This window comes from Cervus elaphus, chromosome X (assembly GCF_910594005.1).
Source record: "Cervus elaphus chromosome X, mCerEla1.1, whole genome shotgun sequence".
NCBI classification, from domain to species: Eukaryota; Metazoa; Chordata; class Mammalia; order Artiodactyla; family Cervidae; genus Cervus; species Cervus elaphus.
The window spans coordinates 80,641,798-80,667,936 of NC_057848.1; the positions used below are offsets into that span (position 1 = coordinate 80,641,798).

Below are 26,139 nucleotides of genomic sequence, written 5' to 3' on the forward strand. Positions count from 1 at the left end.
TAAAAAATGTGTAGATTCTCTGTCAAGTTCTGGTCAAACACCTAGCTTCCCCTCCCCCCACCACAGGGGTCCCACCAGGAGATGTGGCTAATCCCTATGGAGTCATGAAGCCGCTAGCCTCCCACGGAGCCCTGCAACTAGACAGCCCAATGATCTAGCCTGGATTCTTTTGCCTGGTCTGGACTTGTCCCCATAGACAGGCTAAAACAGTCTCTGCCATCAGGGGCTACAGGGCATTTCCCCACACCCTACCCTCAGCAAACCACGTTGTTAAAAAAAATTTAAAATGTCTCAACACTTTTTCCCTTTAGCAAAGATTCTCTTTAGATATCCTTTAAATGTTGTATTTCTGGACTCTGTGTCTTGATTTCTAAAAACTAGGTATGTATTAAAAAGTGTAACTTTCTATTAACTAGCTCACTTGCCCAGCTCTAGTTATGAAAGGTTATTTTCAGATTAATATTCAGAGAGATCTAGAAGAGTTTTACCGATCATACAGGAATACTAAAACTGTTAAAAAAGAGCAAGAGTTTGTGCGGCGGAGTTGTCAAGATTTGAATTCTTGGAAAATATAATTTGCTTGGTTTACATCATATTTGAATTAACACGAAAATTCGATCCAGAACAACCGAATCTCTTTTGGGGGGAAGGCAGTAGTTGGTTTTCCCCGTTCACAGAGAATTTTCTTTATTTAGCGAGACCGGGTTCCTCAGATAGACTGGCGATTACAGAACTCACTGAGGCTCGGAGGTTAAGGAATGTAAAGAGGTCAAACTTGGAAATTGAAACAGACACGAAATAAACAAAATCCACCAACATATAAAGAAAATAATAACAAAAGTGAAAGGCGTGAGTCAGAAATAGTGAGCTCCAGGTCTATGGGAAAAATCATTCCTTAAATCCTTCTAGAGGAGGTAGAATTTTTTCTTTCTTTCTTTCTTTCTTTTTTTTTTTTTTTTTTTTTTGCTTAAAAAAGAAACAAACCGGAAACAAACCCCCTACAATACGTTCGGAGCGAGGGTTCTCAACGTGGTCGATGAGCTCCAGGGGAAGTAAGCAGCTTTGGGACGTTTTCTAAAGTGTTCTTTGCAGTGCAAGAGCTTAGAATGCAGTTAGTTTTAGACACCGACTCCCTTTTCCCATAAACTCTTCAAGAGGTGTCTTCCTTCTCCAAGTTAAAGCGCCTTTGTCAGATTCTCTTAAACCGTGTATTGGACCTCCTGCGCTTTCTGGGGAAACGGAGGCGAACAGCCTGAGCGCCCGGAAATGTTTTGCAGAGAAGGAGCGAATGAATGAAACCCGGCCAAAGAGCTGAAGACAGGGAAGGACGCAGGAACTTTCTCTGAGCTTTGCGAACGCGGCGAACTGCAAACTTAAGACCCGGGTTAACCAAAGCTTCAGAGACTCAGACTCGTTTAACTCCCAGCACCTGTGAACAGGTGCGGTTCCAACTGAGCAGCCCGGGCCTGGTACCAAGTAGCCCAGGGCTAAAAGAGATGTAATCCTCCTCGAGGGGACTTCGCAGCGGCCAGTCCACGTTGCACTGCCTTCGGCTACTGGCCTCGAAGGCCAAGCTGCGGTAGCCCTGCGGCGCACTTGATGTTCTCTACCGGCCCCGCCCGCACCGGGGACTCGCCTAGGTCGGATCCTTAACCCAGTGGTAAGTTATTTCCTTATCTCGCTTGATGGGTCTTTGCAACAAAATGGAGCAATAGAATCAGAGCAGAAAGAGAAGGCAGACAACTAGAAAAGTCACAAGTGTTTCGTGGAGAGTTGAGGGCGCGGGCTGTTTGGACTGTGGTAGGGCGGTGGGGCCCAGACTGGGAGCGGCGCGGAGCGGGACCAGTTTTCCGGGGCTGGCAGCTGCCTCGAAAAAGTTTCCTGTGGAACACCCGCCGGCGGGGGCGGCGGGCGCAGCGGCGGACTTAGGAGAGGGTGGGAGGGGGCTGCAGGGCAGGGGACGGGCGCCGGGGCCGGCTAGCAAACCGTTAGTCCTTCAGCACCTCCCTCGGTCACTGGCCCCCTCGCCCGCCTCCCCGGCGCTCGGTTGCCCACCTGGCGACGTGACGCTGCACCAATCCCCTTCGAGCTGCTCCCCGGCCCCCTCCCTTTGCACCGCCCCCCTCCCCACCCTGAAAGAGGCGCACCCTGCCCCGGGCAGACGCTGCGCTCTCGCCGGCGGAGCACCCTTCTCGCTCCTTGGTCTCCGGGACGGACGCTCGGACTCTTCTCTCGCCTTAGCCAGACTCACTTTCCCGCCTCTCAAACTCTAGCTTCCCTCCACTCCTCGCTCTGTTCCCTCCACTTTCCCCTCCTCTCTCTCCCACGCCGCCAACCCTGATTCCCCGTTCCTTTCCCCGGCCCTCTCCCTTCCCCTCTCCTCGTTGGACTTCTGTACGCTTCCACCTCGGACTCCCGCGAGGGTGCCTGACCGAGTCGCCTGCTCTGGTTCCCCTTCGAAGCCATGGCGGGACCTGGCGGTTGGAGGGACAAGGAAGTCACGGATCTAGGCCACTTGCCGGTGAGTAGAGGACGCCCGTCGACCCCCTCCCCGCCAAGGGCTGTCTTCTGAGAGTTCTGAGCATCCAGGAAGGGGACCGATGTCCCGGAGCCTGGCTTGGCGAGAACTTCCAGGAGACCGCGAGTGCGGGTGGGAACCCCCAAGAACGGGCTTTGGGAAGGGCGTCCCTTTGGGCACCCGAGTCGCTCCAAACTCACGGAAAGGCGAAGGACCAGGCTTAGAGGGGGGTGGTGGAGAGAGGTGGCAGTGGGATGGTGCGAACCACAAACAGCGGGACCTTTTCCCATTGTGGCCTCTTTGGTTTAGAGGTGCTCGGGTACTTGTCCTAGCAGGGGCCCAAGGAGAGCGACGACGCGTGGCTTCCTGAGAGCACTCCTCTGTCACCTCGCTGCCCCGTCGTTTGCTGCTGCTTTTGCCAGAAGGGATGCCCACTCTCGGCTTGACCTTTCCTTCTGGGTGACAGCGGGCCAGAAAATCAAACCGTTGCCATCTCGCTTTCGAATAGCACTTTCCAAAACCTTATTCTGCCAGGGCACTAATTCCGTTTTAGTATTGCGGGAGCTAAAGAACTCGACGGCTTGGGGAAGAAGTGAATTCTTCACACCCCAATTTGTGTTTAAATGGTATTGCGCTCAGTTTCTAATCACTTGCTAACTTTTTCTCATAGTTTTCGTTTGTGGATTCTCCTTTTCCCAAATTGCCCAGCTTTCCTCCGGAGTTGTAATTGATTGGTGAGCCATTATCACTGTCGTTATTAGTAGACTTAATTTTTTTTTAGCAGCGCCGTTTATTTCATTGGCATCTGGTTTCTGGCAGATGTTGGATCCCACCCAAATCCGTTTTTCAAGTTCCTTTTTAGACTGGCATTTCACTCGCACCCTCTCTTGAATGTAAAGGGTCTCTGGACTCTCTGAAAGGGAATAAGCATGCACCCATGTTGGAAAGATGGCCAAGCAACTGTATAGTTCAGGGCAGTGGCCTGCTTGCTTTGGGAAAAGCTAAATATTAACCTTGAGGTTATAGGACTATTCCAAGTATCAGTGCCTTAATCGTATACATATTTACATTTAAATATTGTCTTATTGATGATGGCAGACTCCCATTCCCCTCAAACACTGGGCATTCACCAAGCCTCACCTATACAATTTGACACAAAAACAATGTGGAGGAGGAGATGATGCACATGGGTAACATTTTAGCAAATTGTTCTTAGCCTTTTTTAAAGGGAACCTCAATATAAATATGTGGAATTACAGGTAATCAGCATTGTGGTTATTGATGCAGCTTCATAAAATAAACTCACAGAATTTTTAAAAGTATTCTCCCACTTGGTGTATACATGAGATTTCTGGAATATGGAGGCCTCAATTGGTGGTTTCCTTTCTGAACAGCACTTTCATATTCTGACTAGATTTTCCCCCAAGTGTAAAACCAACAAATGAAACATTACCGTCCTCCAACATTATCTGTGTATTGTGGGGGAAAGCGGGGAAAAAAAGCGAACTAGGGTAAATAAGGAAACCACCCATAGATAGGCAAGCTGAAATAAACTCTTTTGAAAATTGACTAAAGGCAGGAATGGGAAAGACCTCCTGGAAATGACAGAGCAAGGAATCCCAAAAGCAAGGAGGAAAAGAAGGGGTTTGATTGCCGCAAAGAATGGGGGGAAATGGCTCAGACTAACTGACCCAGTTAGGGCCTGGGACATAAGAACTTGGTGAGAGCCAAGATGATAAAGGGAAAGGCTGCAGTTCAGTGAAATATTAGTTTTCTGGGTGTTGATGGAGTGGAGAAAGATGAGGGTAGTTTTTAATGCAGGAGTAGGGAGAAGATACAAAACCTCAGGACATCGATGTTTGGCTCATTTTACAGACTTTATGAAAATCTCATTAAGTCCTCAACTTCTAACAGTTTCTAAATTTCTGTTATGTAGGAGCCATTTTATATCATGGAGATCTTCACCATGTGAGCAAATTATGCCTAAATCTCCCTCTGAATATCCATCCAGGTCTAAACCCTAAGAAATCAAGTGGAAGAAGAGCACCCCCGTTAGAATTTCTTTTTTTTTTTTACATCAAATTTTTAGAGATGTCAAAAGTTCACTGTTGCTGTATAGATTAGTACAGTGCTGTAATCACTGTATAGATTAGTGATTTCTTTGCATTTGATTTATGTCCTAAAGTTGGTGAAGAAATAAGAGTAAATAAAGAGGTCAAGAGATACCTAAGTTACCTGTTTGGAAGTTTGCGTTTTGGTGCAAAATAGACATGATAAAGCAAGCAAAGAAACCTGCGTACACTGAGATCCCTTGTGATAATTATCCTCGATAGGATGTATATGAGATCAAAAAGTTGGCATTTGTCAACAGCCATTTAAATACAGCTGTAGTTTAAAATTGATATATTATGTCCATTTCATGGCTGGCCAGCTAAATGACCACAAGACAAGGACCTTTGAGAGAAGTCAGGCTCGCTGTGCAAATTGTGATTTAAAGAAAGTGGTAGAAGGTTATTTGACACTTTTGCTATTAGGTATTTTTTAAAACCTAAAATAGTAAGCAACAATGAAAGCTGTGGAAACAGGGAGAGAGGAGGGGAACTGTACATTTTTTGCATAATTCCCTAAAATGAGAGAGTGAACATAATAATCAGAGAACGAGAGGTGGGTAAACTACGTCTTCTTTGTTAATTAATGGGTTACTATCATTTTTCCATTTTCGCTGACTAACTGTTGAATAATTATTTCCTACAGGTGAAAAACAGAAAAGAAAATACAGAGACTTGTGGTTTATGCTTCGTTTTTTGAAAAAAGAATTGCGAAAGTCTTATGTTTTATATATATAAAACATTATACATAGGTGTGAGTTGTGTGTGTGTGTGTGTATATATATATGTGTGTGTGTGTGTGTGTGTGTGTAATCTGTGTGTTTCACATTGCCTGCAAACAGCAATACCTGGGGATATACATATATATATATATAAAAGCTTTTTCCCTAGTATACATATGTCACTCCATCCTTGGAACTGGAAACTATTTCTTCATCTCCAAATCTGGCATGTCTTTCACTATGATAGCCCCTTTGCCTTCTGTGCCCAGTATGGTAATGACATTCCTCACGACTGTGGCCTTGGTATTTGACACTACCATGTGTAGTCCTAATCTATATTGGGGTCAGGATTAGACAGGCCTGGAGGACAGTAGTGGCAGAGGTGATCTGAAATAGTACATGATCCAAAAATCTATATTTGAATTACATTAGGTTTATATTTAAATATAAACTGCCACCTCTCCCAGTCTTCCACCACCCTGGGTGGAAGACCAAGCCTACCTTCCACACTCAGTCATGAGAACCTTTCACTTTCTCAAATCCCTTACTTAGCCTCCTATTTGGAATCAGTTTTACCTTCTAGTCCACAAGGATTGAAATATTCAGCTTATCTTCTATTAGGTATTCTAGAACATCACCTCAACACAGCGTTGTACTTCAGCCAGTTTTCTCAGTCCCCTGCCCCAATATCAAGAGCAGTAGGTTTTGTGTTAGTGCACCAGAACAGTTCTCAAGAATGAGCTTGGGGCCCATCCACAGAAACGTTGTTTTCATATTTCCGTGGTTGGGACAAGGAATCTGTATTTGAAACAAGAATCCCCAGATGAGTCTCATGTTGGGAGAGTGTGCCGTCCACAGTTTGAGAAACACTGGTGTAGAGGAAGAGATGGTCCTTTTTAAATTTCCACACGAATTGTGAAGCCCACTCGTCCAAATATCTCTGAAACTTACTGACACTTATTTTGTTATATCTGCCATTTTAAGCTTCTCTATCCATAAACTATTTTCATAAAGTCACTACTTCTAATATTTGAAACAAAAGAACAATAGCCTCTGCTGTTCCTTCTAGGTATTTGCAATTTCTTTTCTTTCTTTAGCTAACTACTAGGATAATTTCTGTGATATTCTTTTACTGCCCTGAATCTGAAATGTATTGCTACCTATGTTGACCATTTATCATTTCCCCTTTGTTCTTAATTTCTGCTGTATTTGGTTCTGTAGATCTGTCTCTGCGTCTCTCCCATGACCAGCAAACACTGCCTTCTAGTGGTTCTTTTTCTTCCTGTTACCCTTAACCCCAGCCCTTAATAAAAGTATCCATCAATGTGATCATTTTCTTACCTCTTCTTGAATTCAGAAGACAGAAATATCTCCCTAAAATTCTAGAATTCAGGGGGCAAACAGACTAGGACTTTTAAATTGCAGGAGATTTTTAGACACATAGAAAAATATAACAGAGTATTTGCCCATCATTTTACGATTCAAAATGTTTTAAAAATTAGACTTTCAGTACTATCTTTTGAGGAAAACTTTCACAAATTAAGGTTTCTTGTTAACTTTTTTTAACCAAATGGAACACCGAAGTATGTACTGAACCATCAAATATTCTCTAAATTAATATAACAGTCATAAAGATCTTTCCTCTTCTAGTTTTCTTATCTGTAAATAGCAGGGCAGAGGAGAGGACCAAGTAATCATAAAGACCCTGCTAGTGAGAATCTTTGAATTTCACAGTCACCAAAAAAAATAAAATAAAATAAAGTTGACTTCTCAGTACTTCCTCCCTTGGGAGCCTGGAATAAACTTTCTCTGACTATAATTCAGTGGAAAATTTGATATAAGAAATTGTGTAATGTTATCCTAGTCATTAGCATAGACCCCTCCTCTTTTTGCCCAGTTTGACAGTCATTTAGTTTTGAAAGATTAATGTGGAGACAGAAATAAAAAATCTTGTATAAAACTAATGAAAAAAATACTCTTAGAATAAATGAATACTAGATTTAGCTGCCATTAAGAACAGAAGAAAAAGTTTTTAAAACCTTCTTTAATTAAGTATGAGCATGAGGAGAATGAACTTAAGATGTTTCAGTCATTTGTGAGCAGGAAGAAATTCCTAAACAATATGAATATAGATAAAATAAAGCCTCCAAGAATTGCACAGGCATTTTATTCTCCCGTTTGTTTCCTTGGTGTCTTTTTCGAGTAAATAGATACTTGAATTCAAGTATGAGTATGGTACTTACATTATTGAGGGCTAGAAAAGGAATTAAAAACTGTGTTCAAAGATTTGGAAATAAACATGTTCAGATAATGCAGTAATTATCTGATATATGGTATCTTTTCATTTTTTTAAGCTAAAATGCAGCCTCAACTATAAAAAGAATGGTTTACCAATAAGAACCAGCTAACATAGTTGATTCTTTTGACCAATGACTAGGAGGCTATTTCTCCAGAATTAATAATGTCTCATATAAATTCCACAAAGATCTCCTTTAAACAAATATGTTAAATTGATAAGCTCTTCAAGCCGAACCTTAGGAAATTCTTTGTTGGCTAACTTTTTCCCATAATTTTTTCAATGAATTATAACAACAATGATATGGTTATTATCAAAACCCACTATACCTCTCTTTTTACTTTTATTATATTCTCAAAATTATAATTTAAAAAACTTTGTATTTTCATTGGGAGTATTTCCCAGAACTGTTTTCCTACAATGATATTGTGCATATTGTGGCACTGATTTTAATGAAAATTTTAAGAAAGTAGCCTGCTAGCAATTGTCATATCAGTGCATTGGAAGCATCTGGATTTTCAAATGTCAGAATCTGATTTTTCCAAAGAATTTTAGAGCTAGGAAGTCACCTAACACAGCGCCTTTATTTTATATATGTGAAAACTGAGTCCCAGAGAGAGTAAGTAACTTACACAAAATCATATAGTTAATTAAAGGCAGAACTGGGACTAAACTTTCAGTCTCCTGACTCTGTCCAGGTGAATATTTGTTGATTAAAGTAATCCCAGAGCTGTGTCATTTTCCTATGACAGTTTTGCTAGGTTACACACATATCACACCAGTTTAAAGGAGTCTATAATTTCAGTCATATACATTGCATTTGCTCAGTAGTTTTTCTGTTTAGCTCATATTTGTCACAGTGATAAAAATATTTTCAAACAAGGTTACATGAAGTTTGTGAATATAAAATGTGCTTTCTATAAGGCATGTGAATTTCCAAGAATTTGCCAATGCTCCCATTGCTTTGTGTGTAAACCAGCATCTACTCATACCTCATACATGTTTTGCCAAAGTAGCATAATAAGCTGCAAGGATAAAAGTTTAAGTAGTGATAAAATTCAAGAAACCATGTTTTGTGGTGAACCGGAAATTAATATCAATATTTTAAGGTAAGAAAATAATGTTTAAGGATGAATGTGGAAACCTCAGGAATCTGTTGATAAACATGTTGTATTTTGTCTTCTATGATGTCACATTTAAGGTTAAGACACAGACTGTATCACCAGTGAATTTGTGCCATGAAAACATATTCAGCTGATGTAAAGATTAACTAAAAACAAACAAAAGCAACTCTTTCTTTTTTTTAAATGATACTCTTTTATTGCCATGATCTTGTTTCGTTATTCATATTTAGAAGCAATGTTCTTCTTAAGAGTTGTGTGTGTGTGTGTGTTAGTTGCCCACTCATGTCCATCTCTTTGCAACCCCATGAACTGTAGCCTGCCAGGCTCCTATGTCCATAGGAGTGGGTTGCCATTTTCTTTTCCAAGGGATCTTCCCGACCCAGGGGTCCAACCCAGGTCTTCTGCATTGCAGATAGATTCTTTACTGACTGAGTCACCAGGGAAATTGCTATTATATAAATAAACAACTTAGACTTTATAGCCAATATCTACTTATCGTTATATATCTATTCAATATTATCATTACTGTATGGTAAACTTTCTGCCTTTCTGGTTAGCACTCAAAAGATGGATATGAAAAAAGTTTTTCATTGCAAGTAAATGAATTTCTTTCTACTTCTAATAGTGTTTCAAATTAAATTATGAATATGCCTCACCTAGACATGATTGTACCAATTTCACAGTTTTATGATAATTAATTGTACAACTATTTAATGTTCACACAATTGCATTTTTTAAAAAATAGTACACCCAGTCCAGGGAGATTATGATAATTGTTTTCTTTTGGTAAATAACACTTAGGTTCTTCCCACGGAAATTCTAAGGGAACAAGGCAGACTGAAAATATCATTCTATATAGTTTAATGCTTAGCTGTTTTTCCAAGAAAATTCAGAAATTTTATTGTACATTTTTGTAGGATCCAACTGGAATATTCTCACTGGATAAAACCATTGGCCTTGGTACTTATGGCAGAATCTATTTGGTAAGTGGAGTTACATTATGTTTTCATTCTGCATTTTCTAATAACAACAATGATTTCAAGTCAAAACCCTACACTGCAAATCAAATAATGCCAAAGCATATTTCACTTTGAGAGAACAATCAAATTAAGATAGCTCAGTGACAACTGTGAGAATTATTATGAAAGGAATGGATTAGAAAGCTATAGTGAGCCAACCAACAAAACCTAAGATCTAAACATTATTAGCAGAAAGTTAATAAAATTGCCAAAGGAAAAGGGAACTAATTCAAATAATATGTACCCAAATAAAAATATCACTTGTCTTATATTGTATATCCATACTGTTCTAGCTACTCGCACTCAGCTTTTAAGCTGAATGTTGCAAAAGTTTCCATAGCATTCTATATCATCCTATGTACTTGAACGTGCACATGTATGTGATAGTTTCCCAAATAATCTAACAAGAAAATCTATGCATTTGTTCAATGATTTTTATATACCACAAAGTATATGACAGACACTGTGATAGACTTTGGAGATAAACTGGTGAACAAAGCAGATAGTTCCTGCTCTTCTAGAGTTTATAGACTAGAAATGTATAAGTGACTAAATGTGTGTATGTGTGTGTCTGGGGGGGCGGTTGGAGGAGGCAAATATATAAAAGTAAACACATAAATAATTATATAATTGCAATTGTAATATATCTCTGTAAGAAAATTCCTAGTGATATAAAAGTAAAGAAGAAGGGGGCTTATTTTAGATTGAAGGGTCAGCCTTCCTGGGGAAATCACTGGTAAACTGACAGCAGGAGAACAAATATAAGGTAACCAAGCAAATGTATGATTGTAGAGGATGATGCTGATTCATTCCAGGTAGAGCAGGAGCAGTGTAAAGGGCTGTATTGGAGATAACGGTGCTTTAGTGGCCCTATCATTTATCAGGTTCCCTTCCCCGACTCTAATATGGTGAATAGACATTTTCTCAATCCTGTATAATGATATGTACAAATGCAGGATTCCTCTTCCTTAGGCATATCCCTCAAATACCAAATCACTATCCCTGGACTGATCCTTACTGTCAGCTGATCACAGGTCCTCTCCTTATGGGTTGTGTAGAAGTATCCTGAAATGGGTCCAGTGAAAGGGGCTTCCTTCTAATTCAGACAAAGGTGCCCTTTGCTTGCCAGGCCTTGTACCCTTAGGGCTGCATCTGCCCAGGAGTTTGTTTTTAAAATTCATCTACCCAGGTAGGGTGGGGAGATCTTTAAAATTTGTACAAAGGTACTTATAGCACAGACACTGAGTAGTAGAAATAGAATTGTGGAGGAGTCCTAAAAGTAGAAAGAAACTTGGTGAGTATAAGGAACAGAGAATGTCAATATTCATGGTAAAAGTTTTCTTAAGTTATTTTGACCTAACCTATTAACAGAAACAATAAGCTTTAGACAGTGATGTGATACAGATGCAAATGTATTGTTTATGTTATCCCAGTTGCATCCAGACTGAATGATTAGTTAACATTTGTGTGATCTAAGCAAATTTTGCCACCTTGTGCATAGATTCCTATACCTTATGCATACAAGTTTCTCTTCTTTATGGCACGTTTGTCATATCCATGGCTCTACACATGTTTTAATTCCTCAGGGGTGTGTATTTAAGTGTGTGTGTATTTGGGTATTTTCTTTCATTTGAAGGTATATAGCTCTCTTCACCATCAGATATTAGGAATAAAACCCTCAGTTTTATAAGGCAAAACGCAAAGGTAAGGCTAGATAACACAAAAAGATGGTTTTTCATCAGCATTCATCAGAATTGTGATGCCATAAGAAGAAGAAAAGTCAAGAGGGTTAAAGGTGAGTTGTGCATAATAATTCTTTCTTTTAAACTAGGGTTTATTGAGGTATAGTTTACACTTGGAAAAATTCATCCTTGTAAGTGAACAATTTCATGAGTTTGGACAAATATGTCCAATCATGTAACTACTACCATAATCAAGATTTTTCAATATCCATCTTAAATTACACAGTATGCCTTCAAGTAATATTTTACCACTTCCCTGTGTGGTATCCCAGCTTGTATACTATGCTTATAGTTATTATATATTTTGTTCTTATATATGATATAAACCCATACTACTACTACTCTGTTCCCTCTACTCAATACTACTACTTTTTATTTAGTCAGTTGTCTTTTAGAGCAATTTAAAAGGAAGAAAAATTATATTTATACTCATTTGAGCTATTTCTGGTATCATCATTTATTTGGTTAAATCGAAGTTTCTGTGTATGATATCCTTAAGCCTGAAGAACTTCCTCTAACATTTCTTATAGTGCAGGGCTTCTGGTAATTAAGTCTCTGCCTTTATGTGAAAAGTCTCTCCATTTTCAAAAGATATTTACATTGGATATAGAATTTGGGGTTGACAGTTACTGTTTTTCCTTTCAGCACTTTAATGATAATACTCTATTGTCTTCTGGCTTGCATGTTTTCTGAAGTCTGCTGTCATTCTTGTCTTTGTTCCTTTGTGTTTTTCTTCCAGCTGCCTTTTAAAATTTTTCTTCTTTGTTTTTCAGCAGTTTAAATATGAAATGTATAGGGGGTTTGTTTTTATTTTTGTTTTGTGTGCACATGCATGTGCCTCTGTGTGTGTGTGTATTTTGTGGGGGTATTTACCATCTCAGGGGACTCTGAGTTTCTGGGATATGAGCTTTAGTTTTTCTTTGTGCTATGTTCTTCAAAGATACTCACTCAGTGCTCTCCTGCCTCCCCCAGAGGTATGTATATTGCTATCCCTTCTTACTAGGGTCAGGAAGATCCCCTGGAGAAGGGAATGGCAACCCACTCCAATATTCTTACCTGGAAAATCCCATGGATTGGCAAACTACTGTCCATGGGGTAGCAAAAAATCAGACATGACTGAGCAACTAAGCATCTAGTAGGGCAGGGAAGAGTTCTCTGTTTTCCTGATTCAACCCCTGTCTTAGGCAGATCCTGTGCCTCTAGGTCATGAGAGTGGGACCTTCTTACTTAACCTGCTCTTCTATTACTAGTAAGACACCTCTAAATGGCTTGGATCCAGGAATGATTCCTGTGCTTCCCCCAGAAGCAGAGGACTGGATATGTTTTTACATTTCCCCCAGCTATATCAGGTCTTCACCTGTACCCTGGAAGGAACAGCATTTGGTGCGCTTCCCCTAAAGCTTAGGGCTTTTACTGAATGGGTGAGAGGGAGAGAAATTGGATATGGTTTCACATTTTTCCTACTGCAAGGGCTTCTCTATACCAGGTCAGGACCATAAATGTGTGGAGAAAAGCTTTTGACTGTTTTAAGAGTACTGCTCTCTAAGGCTAGCCCATACTTGGCATTTAGCAGTTCATTAAAAATCTTTTTAAAAAATTTTTATTTTGTATTGGAGCACAGTTGATCAACATTGTTGTGTTTCAGATATACAACAAAATGACTCAGTTATACATATATCTATTCTTTTTCAAATTCTTTCCCATTTTGGTTGTTACATAATACTGAGCATAGTTCCCTGTGCTATACAGTAGGTCCTTGTTGTTTATCCATTTTAAATATAGCAGTGTGTACATGTCAATCTCAAATTCTCAATCTATCTCCCCGACCCTTTGTTGACCATTTATCATTTCCCCTTTGTAAATTATCTTAACTTAGTTAATATCTCATTGCTCTGAAAAGCAATGTTTATGAAGCTATCTAGCAGCACAGAACTATGTTTACAGTGTTACATATTGCATATTATTTTTATATTCTGATTACAGTTATGTTAAAAATTTGCACATTAAAATAGTGAATTAAATATTATTAATAGAGTAGTGAGATAGTGGATGTACTTTTCTATATTTTAAATTGCATATTTCTAATGATTGTAATGTTATTTGTTTTTTACCTAAATAATATATATGTGCATATGTATATATATGTGAATATATATATGTATATAAAATGATGTATAAATACCTTGTATAACAAAATGGAAGCATGATAACATTCGAAATTAATGTTGGAGTGACTCATAGAGTCCTTTGCTTTTTCAACTCTGCCAACCACATCCCCTGCTGGTGTTTGTTTTGGTTAAAGTCTCTCCAATGTCTTCCAGCTTGTTTCCAAGGCCTCGTTCTCTGGCAGGTTTCCAGCTGTCTGCTGAGGTCTGTGCATGTTGAAATGAAGGCTGAGTTGCACACTCCACATTGTAACCCTTTTCCTTTCCTTCTTTTTCTTCTAATTAAATACCTGTCTTTCTACCCTCTCCTGCCGCCTGCCAGTATAAACCTCATTTAAAATCGTGGGTTTTACTTTTCTCTTTTTAGGAGACAGTGCAGTTCTTTCTTTCTTTTACTCTGCTAGAGTTATAAAATGTAGTTTCCTTTTCACCTTTAGATTCTCATCTCATAGCTTAAGAATTGTCATTCAAATTGGAAGAATACTTAGAATTTGCCCATGTGAGACCATATTAACAAAAATTAATTACTTTGAAACTTTTTTTTAATGGTACTATTAAAAAATGAACAGTTTCCCAAAGATCATTATACCCAGAGAGGCTGTAGTTATTCTATGGAATATGGAATATTAAGAGAGAGACCAAGGCCTTTTAGGATAGCTCAGTGGGTGGCAACCTGACCCTGCTGTTGACTGACACAATATTTGTAGATTGACTTTTCTGGGCCTATTTCCTCAAGTATAAAATAAATCTATTTGACTAGATAACCTCCAGCAGTTTTTTTTTTTTTTTTTTTTTTTGGCTCTTCAACAATACACCTAGCACAGTGCCTGGAACTCAATAAAATGTAAACTTATTCTTAGTGTTATGAGCATAGTAAAAACTATCCTATAGTTCTTTCACCACCTTGCAAAACAGAAGCTGATTATTGGCTGTTAGGTGGAGAAGTTACTCATTGCACCAAATAAAATGATTATCATCATGTGCTTCCATTCTTTCCTCCACCTTACTACCTGATAGCAAGACCTAATATTTAGCTCAGTAACTACTATGATACCCAATGTATTCAGTCAGTTCAGTCACTCAGTTGTGTCTGACTCTTTGCGAACCCATGGACTGTAGCATGCCAGGTTTCCCTGTCCATCATCAACTCCTGGAGCTTACTCAAACTCATATCCATCGAGTTGGTGATGCCATCCAACTATCTCATCCTCTGTCATCCCTTTCTCCTCCCACTTTCAACTTTCCCAGCATCAGGGTCTTTTCCAGTGAGTCAGTTATTCTCATCAGGTGGCCAAAGTATTGGAGTTTCAGCTTCAACATCAGTCCTTCCAATGAACACCCAGGACTGATCTCCTTTAGGATGAACTGGTTGGATCTCCTTGCAGTCCAAGGGACTCTCAAGAGTCTTCTCCACCACCACAGTTCAAAAGCATCAATTCTTCAGTGCTCAGCTTTCTTTATAGTCCAACTCTCACACCCATACATGACTACTGGAAAAACCATCGCTTTGATTAGATGGACCTTTGTCAGCAAAGTAATGTCTCTGTTTTCTAATATGCTGTCTAGGTTGGTCATAACTTTTCTTCCAAGAAGCAAGTGTCTTTTAATTTCATAGCTGCTGTCACCATCTGCAATGATTTTGGAGCCCCCCCCCAAAATAAAGTCTGTCACTGTTTCCGTTGTTTCCCCAACTATTTGCCATGAAGTGATGGGACTGGATGCCGTGTTCTTCGTTTTTTGAATGTTGAGTTTTAAGACAGCTTTTTCACTCCCTTCTTTCACTTTCATCAAGAGGCTCTTTAGTTCTGTGTTACTGTTACCCAACAGCATTTTGTTACACAGAATACAGTTGGGGTAAGACAATGAACTGCATCGCCAGAGTGAACCAGTTTGCCTTGATCTTCATGAAGTCTTGACTATACTTCTAACCTTAATCATCTGTTCCCACATTGCCATTTGCAGGTGATGAGGGCAGGAAAAGGAGTGGGAATAGGTTTAAGGTAGTTATTTCAGGCAAAGGAATAATTCAGCTGAGATAGGGTGAAACTTTACAGTTCATTCTAAAGCGCTTAATTTTCACTTGTCCCTGATGCCTAGTTAGAACTCAGTTACTGTTGGTGGAAGGAATAGACTGTATCAAATATCTTATTGTTCTAAAACTTAAAAACATAATGGGCATAAGTAAGCATCTGTCCTTGAGAGATCTTACAGCAGTCACCTGTTCCTTGGTACTCAGTGGATTAAGTCAGATATAGAAGGTGTGGGTGGCATTACAGTGATGAGCAAATTCCCAAATCGCTTGCTCTCTGGAAGTGCACTGTTGAATATGGCAATTTCTTTTTAAAACACTGTCCAAGACATCCCTGTCAAATTTGATTTCTTAAAATCACTGCTTGACACAATGCTTTTACTTGGAAATATCACCAGACAGGTAATATTTAGGTTTACTAGTTACATTTTCTGGATGTGAAGTTGGGACAGGGAGTGGGAACAGAAAGGCAGGAAAGAAATGTCCTCAAAGTGGATGACATACAATTTATCATATTTTAAATTAAGTTTCAGAAACATGGTGCTGACATTTGGGTTGCCTTGCCACTAGACCTATTGGATAGGGGATTGAGTATTTTTCCTTTTAGGCTGAAATTATACTGTTTATTTGCCTACCAAATGTCTAGCACTGTGAATGCTTTCTTTTTAGGTAGGAAAGTTTTCTCACATCCTTGCCATTTTGCAAATATAGCTCAATTAAGTCAGCCAACAAATATTGCTTGAGCGGCCATAAAGTGCATAACACTGTGCATTTCATTATACATTGCAAGACTCATAAGCAGAAGCTGAAGCTGAGTTGAGGCTACAGGCTTACTAGACTGTTGTGCCTTCCTGGTGCAGTATCTTAAGTCCAGAGCCTTCTCTTTGTTCCTCCTTCTTCCTATGACATTGCCCCCTGGTGATTATACACCTCAAAAGTAGGGATTGGTCTTTAAGTAACCCTCAGGCTTCTCTCACATAGGAAACATAAATGTATCCATTAAATAAGTACATTGTTTTGAATGTTTAATTTTCCATAATACAATTAAAAATACTTATCGAATGTTCACTGTGTCCCAAGCACTGTGTTAGGTACTAGGTGCTGGTTAGAATTATCAGAAGAAAAAAAAATTATCAGAAGACATTTGGTGGGGAGAGATGGTCATTTTTATTGATTTAGTTTTAATGGACCTAAAGAAGGAGGTTATTTTCCCTATGATTGTAGCTCTATATTAAGGAGGGAGTCATGAAATAAAATAAGGAAAGGGAGTGCAAGTGTGAAAGTGGGCAAAAGGAGGAAGAAAATAGGGATCTCCATTTTTTTTTTCCTGGATGTGAAAAGTCTAATGAACCTTCTAACTCAGACTCCGGGACTACGTTTTTCCTCAATAAGAGAACTGAGGTTGAGTATTTGCAATGAGGGTGAATGAACCAACATACACTAAATAAATGGAGACTCAAGGGACCAAATTAGTGGAGAGTGCTGAGGCCTGAAGGCCTTGGAAAACATGGAGTATTTCTGTGTTGGCCAGGACATTTCTCCAACTGTGGAATATAACTCAGTCCCTGAGTTTTAGGTTTGTCTTTTTTCCTTTTGTGTTATACCTAAATTTACTCCTGCCTCCTGATAAAATTTGAGGGAGGAAAAAGCAATAGCATGAAAGGTGATAATAAAAGTCCCTAAAGAGACCACAATTAAAATTTTTGTGCCCTAAAGAGACCACAATTAAAAATTTTCACAACTGCTCCTAACTATTTAATGAGTTCATAGATATGTATGGAGAGAAAATGAAATTCTGTGTTTGGTGTGTTGGGGTAATGCCGAAAAGCATGGTCTCATGTCTTCATATACTTAATTCAGTTGATTTTCTAAATGAGTTCTACAAGCAGAGAAGACAAATTGAAATGAATGGAGACAAATATATATTTTTAAACAAAAGCTGAGACTAATAAACTATAGCATAGTGATTTTGTTCAATCAGATAAAAACATCCCAATTATAAAATGTAAATAAAATATAAATCTCTGTGTGCAGGGGGAAAATAGTACAGTTACTTAGAAACTGATGTACAAAATTTCATGACTGGTGGGAGTACTGCTAAAAACATTAATGTACTCTTCGTCAAATATATTGACAACCAAGTTTATTTTCCATATGTATGCATATATATTTATATATACTATAAATGTACATATATTTATAGGACTATACATTTAAACATATACATTTGTATATACATACATACATGAAATGCATATATATGAATATACATAGCATATGTTTATATATAATTATATAATTATATTTATATATTTATATATATATATAGGGGCTTCCCTTGTGGCTCAACTGGTAGAGAATCCGCCTGCAATGCGGGAGACCTGGGTTCAGTCCCTGAGTTGGGAAGATCCCTTGGAGAAGGGAAAGGCTACCCACTCCAGTATTCTGGCCTAGAGAATTCCATGGACTGTATAGTCCATGGGATTTCAAAGAGTTGGACACAACTGAGCGACTTTCACACACACACATGCTATATAGAATATTTTATATATATATGACATAGTGGTCAGATTCTCAGTAAATTCAGTGAAGGTGATTGAAGTATCAACAGTTCTTTCTTTTGTCATTGATCCTCTAACAGTTGGCCACTAGAAACTAGTTAACCAGGTCCTCACCACACTTCATGAAACAGATACTTTGGAAGATAGCATTTAGGCAGTTCTAACTCTTGAAAATAACAATGAACCCTAACTTGCTTTTAGGGCTTTTCAACATTCATGCCACATTTGTGTATCTGTAATTAAGGTAGTTTTGTGGGTGATGCAAAAGTAGCATTTAGAAATTAATGTGCCACTGTAGCTCTCTGGAGGTGACAAAGCAAAAGCTATTTAGTGACTCAGTTGTGTCCGACTCTTTAGTGACCCTATGGGGTCTACAGTCTATGGACTGTAGTCCTCCAGGGTCCTCTGTGCATGGGATTTCCCAGGCAAAAATACTGGAATGAGTTGCTATTTCCTTCTCCAGATGATCTTCCTGACCCAGGGATTGAACCCACATTGCTTGCATTGTAGGAGAATGCTGAGCTACCAGCAAAGCCCTCAAACTAAAAGTGGAAGCTCTCAAACTTTTACATTCCTGGGGCTACATTAAAAGCAGTCTCTTATAAAGAGGCCTGTGAGTAAAATAATACTAAAATATCAAAGAATGTCAGAATATTAAGTAGTTATTTAACCTGTACTCTTATTTTCTCTGCTCAGCTACACTCAGGAATTTGTATTCCTCCTCTACCAGAGCATGGAGAAAGAGAGGAACAATGAGGCATAAATTGTGTCTTTTCAATTGGAGAAATAATAACATTGAGGTGGTTTATGTGTAATTCATGCTGAAAAAATAATAAAGCTCCTTTTAGGTATGTTATTTGTAGACAGAGTTGCATTATCACTAGGAAAAGGAGTTTGGATTATTCAGGTTCCCCTAAGGGAAAAGAAGATTGATTATATTCTAAGTACTGCCACTAACGTTTTATATAAATCATTAACTCTGAAAAGAAACAAAAACACCACCTCAATCAAAAAGGGCACGTTTGAGAGTCCTTATAGAAGGACAGCTTTTCCTAACCCTGAAAAAAAATAAAATTAAAAAAAAATATTTGGTACACAAATTGAGTGAGTAAAAAAGATGGAGAATAAAATGTTAGTCAATTTAGAGATAGTGAGCTTGGTGTCCTAAAAATTGGTACCATTAAAAAAAGGTTACATTCACTGTGTTACATTGTGCCTAGTATTTAATTTACACTGTATTATTTATATCTCATAAGAGTGCTTTGAAGTAGGTACAATTGTTATCTTTAACCTCCCCCATCTCATAAAGAAGAAATTAAGGATCCAAAATTTGAGTTACTGAACAAAGCTAGTAAATTCAAAGCCAGCAGTCAACCCAAAATTTGCCTGGCCACTAAGTCTGTGTTCTTTACTATATTCTGTTCAGCTCAACAGGTACAAGCCAGAGTAAAAAGTAAAGTGGATCAGCCAATTGAAAAAAATATCTGCCCAAATATAAAAGTTTACAGGAAATTTGTGAGCTGAGGTCAGTAATGAAGATTATTTATGATACATCCCTCCAACATACCTGTTTGCATCATGATGGGCACTAAGGCATACTCTAGTCTGAGTGACTTAGTAGAATTCTGGAAGTAGACTGGGACAAGCAGATGGGATTTATAGGACACTTGAAGCTCGTGACTAAATCCCTACTCAAACCCTTAGAAGCCCTAGGAAGGCAAATAAGTGCTTGCTAATGCTTTACTCTCGTCCAGTGAGCAAGGCCAGAGGTATTTTGCTTCAGTTACTGCTCCTATTGGGAGCCTCAAGGAAGAGGGAGGCAGCAAATGATCATTTAAAATTAGTGTCTCCCAAAGATGAAACAGAACCTCAGGATCTCCTTTATGGATGATTGGTTTCTGATTGGTGGGGATTTTTTAAATAAAATAAATAAATAAATAAAAATTTATGTATTTTCTAATATATTAATTTCTAGGAATATTGATGAAATTATATATATGTATATATATGTGTGTATGTGTGTGTGTGTGTATGTGTGTATATATATATATATATATATATATATATATTTATGCTTCCCTGGTGGCTTAGTGATAAAGAATCCACCTGCAACACAGGAGCTGCAAGAAATAGAAGGGCATGGCAACCCACTCAAGTATTCTTGCCTGGAGAAACCCATGGACAGAGGAACTTGGCAGGCATGGCAACCCACTCAAGTATTCTTGCCTGGAGAAACCCATGGACAGAGGAACTTGGCAGGCATGGCAACCCACTCAAGTATTCTTGCCTGGAGAAACCCATGGACAGAGGAGCTTGGTAGGCTATAGTCCATAGGGTTTAAAAGTCAGACACAATTGAAGCGACTTAGGAGATATATATATATATATATATATATATATATATATATATATATATATATATATATATATAATTTGTTTCCTGCTCAAGAACACAACTTCTCCCAATCTGGCCTGGAATAAATTTCATGTAGTGGCTAAGTGGCTACAGCTTGGAAGGTTAGAGGCTGGCAGAGGAAGACAGTTGAACAGGTAGATGGAGTCAGATTTGGCATTGAGATGAGGTGAATACCAAGTGTACTGCTTAAGTAAAATTCTTACAATATCCCTTCAGATGGAGATGTGGGTTTCAATAGAACTTACAACTTGAGGCTTTCCTGGTGGTTGATTTCTACAAGAATTGTGCAGGCAGCCAATTCCTCCTTGTTCCTCCAAGTTCCACCTTGTCACAAAATAATGTGTTGTAATGACAGTGGAAAACCAGCTACGAAAGCTTGGAGTGGATGCCTAGGAATTCATTAGTCTTTAAAACTAGTTCACAGATTTCTTCAGGGGCAGAGACCAGGACATTTTCATTTTGGCTATACTTCCAGAGCACCTCGTAAAGTGCCTTGCAGATATTAGGCACAAAGAGCATCAGGGATATATGCCAAGCAAAAAATCCAATGTAAATGTCTCAGTATGTTTTCTATTGCCTACATTCATTTTCTCCTTTTATTATCATTGTTGTCATTCTACAAGTAGGTACTATGAGACAATTAGGTGTGTCCAGAAAATCTTTTTGAATCACCTTTATAATCTCTTTGAGACTAGCAGAATACCTTCTATACGTGGGTACTTGCCATGATTTTTTTGTGGGACTAAAAAGATGCATACAAAGTGACCCATTTTCAAATAACACGTTTTAATGGGGGCTCTCTGCAGATGTGCCTTGATGGAAAGGATTGTCTAATGACACCCTGTTAAGCCAGTGCTGGAGACAGGTTGGCCTTTAAAAATTATGCCACCTAAGTAACTTTCTACTCTGACTATACATATATTAAAAAAAAAAAGGTGACACTGTGTAGAGATAAATATTTCCAAAGGATGGAAATATTAACCTTACTTATTTTTTATTACTCTAGGCTGAATGAGTCATTTAGGAAGCCTGAAAGAGTATTTTTTTTCTTGGGGTACTGTAGTTTGCTGTAGTGTTTTTGGCACAGCCAAGTGTAAGGATGGTTTCAAGAGAGCCTCATACCTTCAGGAAGATGTCTAGAACATGTGCAAATATTTCCTGACTTGGAAGATTGGCAGCCATTAGAAAGAAAAACACATAAATAAGAGCTTACAAATGTCTTTGCTTCTCTCAGCCTTCTACCCATGCTTGCCAGTTGCTGTAATGGGGTTTTAAACTACCTTAAATTTTAGTGAGTTTCAAAAAATTACATGCCCCCAAAATATTAAACTCTAAAAATTTTAGTAATGTGGATTTTGCAAGGCCCTACACTGATATATGGGCTTTCCTGGTGGCTCAGTGGTAAAGAATCTGCCTTCCAATGCCGGAGACACGAGTTCAATCCCTGGATGGGGAAGATCTCCTGGAGAAGGAAATACAACCCACTCCAGTAGTTATGCCTGGGAAATCCCATGAACAGAGGAGCTTGGTGTGCTACAGTCCATAGGCTCACAAAAGAGTCGGACACAACTGAGTGAGCACACACACGCACACTGATATATGTGTATATGTATATATATACACATATACCTTTGTTGTTGGGTTATATTTCTAGTCCCTAGTCCCATGCCTTGGGAAGCTCCCATAAGTCAGGGACACCATACATATATGCTGAATTTATTCCTTTTTAACTTGAGCAACATATGGTACCAAATAAGAGGTAGTTGTATCCTCCCCTCAGTTGTACTCAGGGCAGAACTAACAAATGGGAATAGAAAGGTGCAAAGTAGTTTCAAAGAAGTGAAAAACAGAGTGGCGATATTTTTAGGGAGCAGAGTCTATGTTTACCCCAGCCAGCACAATGTGAAAATTGGTATGACTGATTTCTTCACCACCACCACCATTCCCCTCCAAAAATACACTGACAGAATTAGTTGACTGATTATTTAACAGAAATTACCAAAATGTTGTTGGCATCTAGTATGCATAACCTTACTAAAATTGAAAATAGATGTTTTACATTTTTTCCAAAATGGTGTTTAGAAGGGACTTCTCAGACAGATCTTGATGCTTGGACATCAAGGGACGTAAGTTGGAGAAGCATAACTTACTGTCAACCTACCTCCCTGAGGTCCTTCAGATAAGATGTTCCCATATGAGACCAGAACTTTCCAAATTAACCTCTCCCTGTTTCCTTTACTTTCTTGGATCTGGCAGTGGCATGAAAGGTGAGTTGGGTTGGGACAGGGTTTACATAAATAAATTAGAATATGACCAATTTATTTATAAAGGATAATTCATTTAAAGAAATAAATATCAAAGTAACCATTTACATGATTCCATTGAAATTGAATTGTAAAGCCTTCCTCACTCTCTACAAATCAAGAGAGTTTGTATTTTTTAAAAAAAGGCAAATGATCCGCCTTTCAACAATATTTGTAAATATAGTAATGTGCTCTCAACTCCTTTATACTTATTTCTTCTATATTTTCTGGTTTTCTTTATTCAAAGGTTATATTCCAGTGCCCTGGTGATCAGATAGGGGGCTGTGGGAAATGGAGAATAAAAATTAACATATACACAGTACTATATATAAAATATATAAAATCAACTAAAATATATAATCAACAGGGACCTGCTGTATAGCACAGGGAACTCAACTCAATACTCTGTAATAACCTACATGGGAAAAGAATCTGAAAAAGAATAGAAATATGTAGATGTATAACTAAATCACTTTGTTGTACGCCTGAAATAATATAGTAAATCAACTATACTCCAATATAAAATTTTTAAACATTATTAAAAATAGAAGGGTAAGACAGAACTTAGAATAAGGGCTGCCAGATTTTATGAATAAAAATATAGGATGCCCAGTTAAATTTGAACTTTGATAAGGAACAATTTTTTTTTTAGTGTCAATGTATCCCAAAAGTATATACTTATGCTAAAAATATTTATTTATTTGAAGGTCAAATTTTACTGGGCCTAACCTATAGTTTTATCTGCTAACCCTATCTAGAACAGCTTTTCCCTGGGTCACAGATTTACCACCCACCAACCCTGTGTTAAGAAATAAAAGAGAGATTGTCTTGCCCACCTGCTGTAGTATGGCAAAGAATGCCAGTTCAGCCTACCTAAGAAGCTGCCAAAGGTTGGATAGGAGTGGTCTTCTGGTCCCAAAACAGCTGCTAGTTCTCCCTGCTTCTTCTAGCAAATGTTGTTTGGTGCTGCCTTCAAGCTCCATAGCAAAGCTGCTTTGCTGGTTGCTGTAGGGGCTACAGAGTGCAAGTGTGTAATTTTCTCTTTACTGAGGGTCTGAGTAGAGGAAAGAAGAGATTTCTCTTTGACGTGCCGAGGAGAACATTTTGCCTGCTCAGTCCCCTGAGCTGGAAAAGAGAGTCAATATAACTTTTTTTTTTCCTTACTCTAAAAGTGGAAGGGCACCGGGCTGGTAACTTGATCAGTCACTCTCGAGTTTTATTGTGCCTAATATGGACCCAAGCACCTAGTGTTATTGCAGCCAATATCGGTCAGTGTTTGTTTTGTTTTTAGGTGAACAATCTTATGTTATTCTGTTTCACAGGCCAAGGTATTGCTGGCTCCAATTCAGAGTTGTTTCTTCATAGAAGGACCATTTGTGTTGTTTAGAGCCGCATTGCATCTGGTCCATTTCTTTTTAGAGTTGTGAGTTAAATCAAGGAGCCAAGATGGCGGAGGAGTAAATCATTTTGCCTGTGTAGTGAGAGGTTGACCTGAAAGAAGGATACATAGGGCATGACTGATTTACAGTGCAAAATAGAGAGAGATTGCCAGCAGAACTGTTTAAATCCAACCATCATATCTTGCTGTCCCTAATTCCCTCAGGATGGCCCAGAGAATGTTCTCAAGGACAACTGATACTTGCAAAGGAAGAATCTTTCTGTAGATCTTTTAAGATTCCAAAAGGGGCAGTGATATATGGGAAGTCTCTAGTTCATGTGGCATTGTTAATGATGCCCTCTCTGGATTTGCTGAGAGTTCACAGTAGACAGAGAAATAGAGCCTGAAGCAATGGCATCATCTCCCAGCTCTCTCAGTGACTTCATTTGTTGGAACTTCTGCCATCATCAACTTTTTCTAGTGCTTCAGGAAGATGTAGTTCCTAAATAGTAAGTGGGGAGTGCCATGCAGTGTAATGTATAGATATAGAGTAAAATCCATCTTGAACCCTAGCCCCAAACAGTTCAAGTTACCATTAAGTGCATAATGTATACCAGACACCATCCTATATTCCTTATAGACATTAACTGATTTGAGCTTTAGAGAAATCACATGAGGTAGATTTTATGAATCTTATTTTGCATGTGAAACTGAGGCATAGAGAAGTTAAATAACCTATCTAAAGTCATACAGTAAGTAGACAAGTCATGTTTGAAACCAGATCACTCTGGCCTGCAAAGCCCTCACTTTTAACTATGCTGTTGAAAACTACAAGAGAATTGGTAAGTACAAAAGTAACACCTTTCTACATGATGTAGTTGGATCAATGAGAACTTGGAAGGTGGTTCCACCAAGCCCTGAAGGAGTGTATAAGATGAGGTTCCAGTGACTCTAGTGTATACAGTTCTCCGTTTCAGGCATTATTGTTTTCCTCCATTCAATCTCAGAGAGACTTTCTAATAAAAACAGAGTCAATTAGAGAATAATCTTTTCAGTCAATTGACAAAGTCAAATTGCATGGTATATTTTATGGGGAATATTAGAAGCTACATGAGAAATTAATTAGCCATTCATGAAGTGCCTGTTCTGAATAGTAAATATTTAAGAAGGATTCAATTAAATTTTATCACTGAGAACTGGCTTTTATTTTTAAGGATAAATTTTATGTAAAATCTTTCAATAGCAAAGTATCTGGTGCACAATATAGATTTTGGAATCAACCAGAACAGAGACATTCTATCAATATTGTGCTATACCATTTCAAGAGGAAAAGCTCTTCGCTCAAAAAAAAAAAAAAAAAATCTAGACAGTAGACACATATTCCTTAAAAGGAGTACTCTTTAAAAGGAGTACACATACTCCTTTGATGAGAGCCCTGGTCAGAAAGGTTTCAGTATAGGTTCATAGAATAGATTCTAAGTAGTCAGCTAAAAATTCATGTAGGGGCTTATTTTGACACAAGCTTGAAGTATGCAGCTTCTATCCTTGGATAATCAAGTCTGTCTACTCCCCTGCCATGCCACAGTGGGAGCATGTGTTTTCATGTCACACAGATCTGAATTTAACTCCATGAGGTGAGTGACCAGGAGGTGGGTCACTTATCATCTCTAAGCTGCAGTTTCACAAAAATAATGGGGATAATAAACCCATTATGCAGTGCATCTGCTATTATCCCCAGGAAAGAATAGGCAAAAAGCCT

The 26,139-nt window shown here is 38.5% G+C and overlaps 1 protein-coding gene across 2 annotated transcripts in view; it reads left to right on the plus strand.

Moving 5' to 3' along the window:
* Window positions 1-2,114: 2,114 nt before the first annotated feature.
* The window catches only part of NRK (Nik related kinase), a 125,273-nt gene continuing 101,248 nt past the window's right edge, over window positions 2,115-26,139 (plus strand). The window contains exons 1-2 of one of the 2 annotated variants that reach the window (XM_043895901.1): window positions 2,115-2,521; window positions 9,686-9,751. In XM_043895901.1, coding sequence (XP_043751836.1) covers window positions 2,465-2,521; window positions 9,686-9,751 — 123 coding nt within the window. In that variant the 5' untranslated portion in view covers window positions 2,115-2,464. The remainder of the gene's footprint in view (window positions 2,522-9,685; window positions 9,752-26,139) is intronic. The other variant, XM_043895902.1, reaches the window with a different exon arrangement.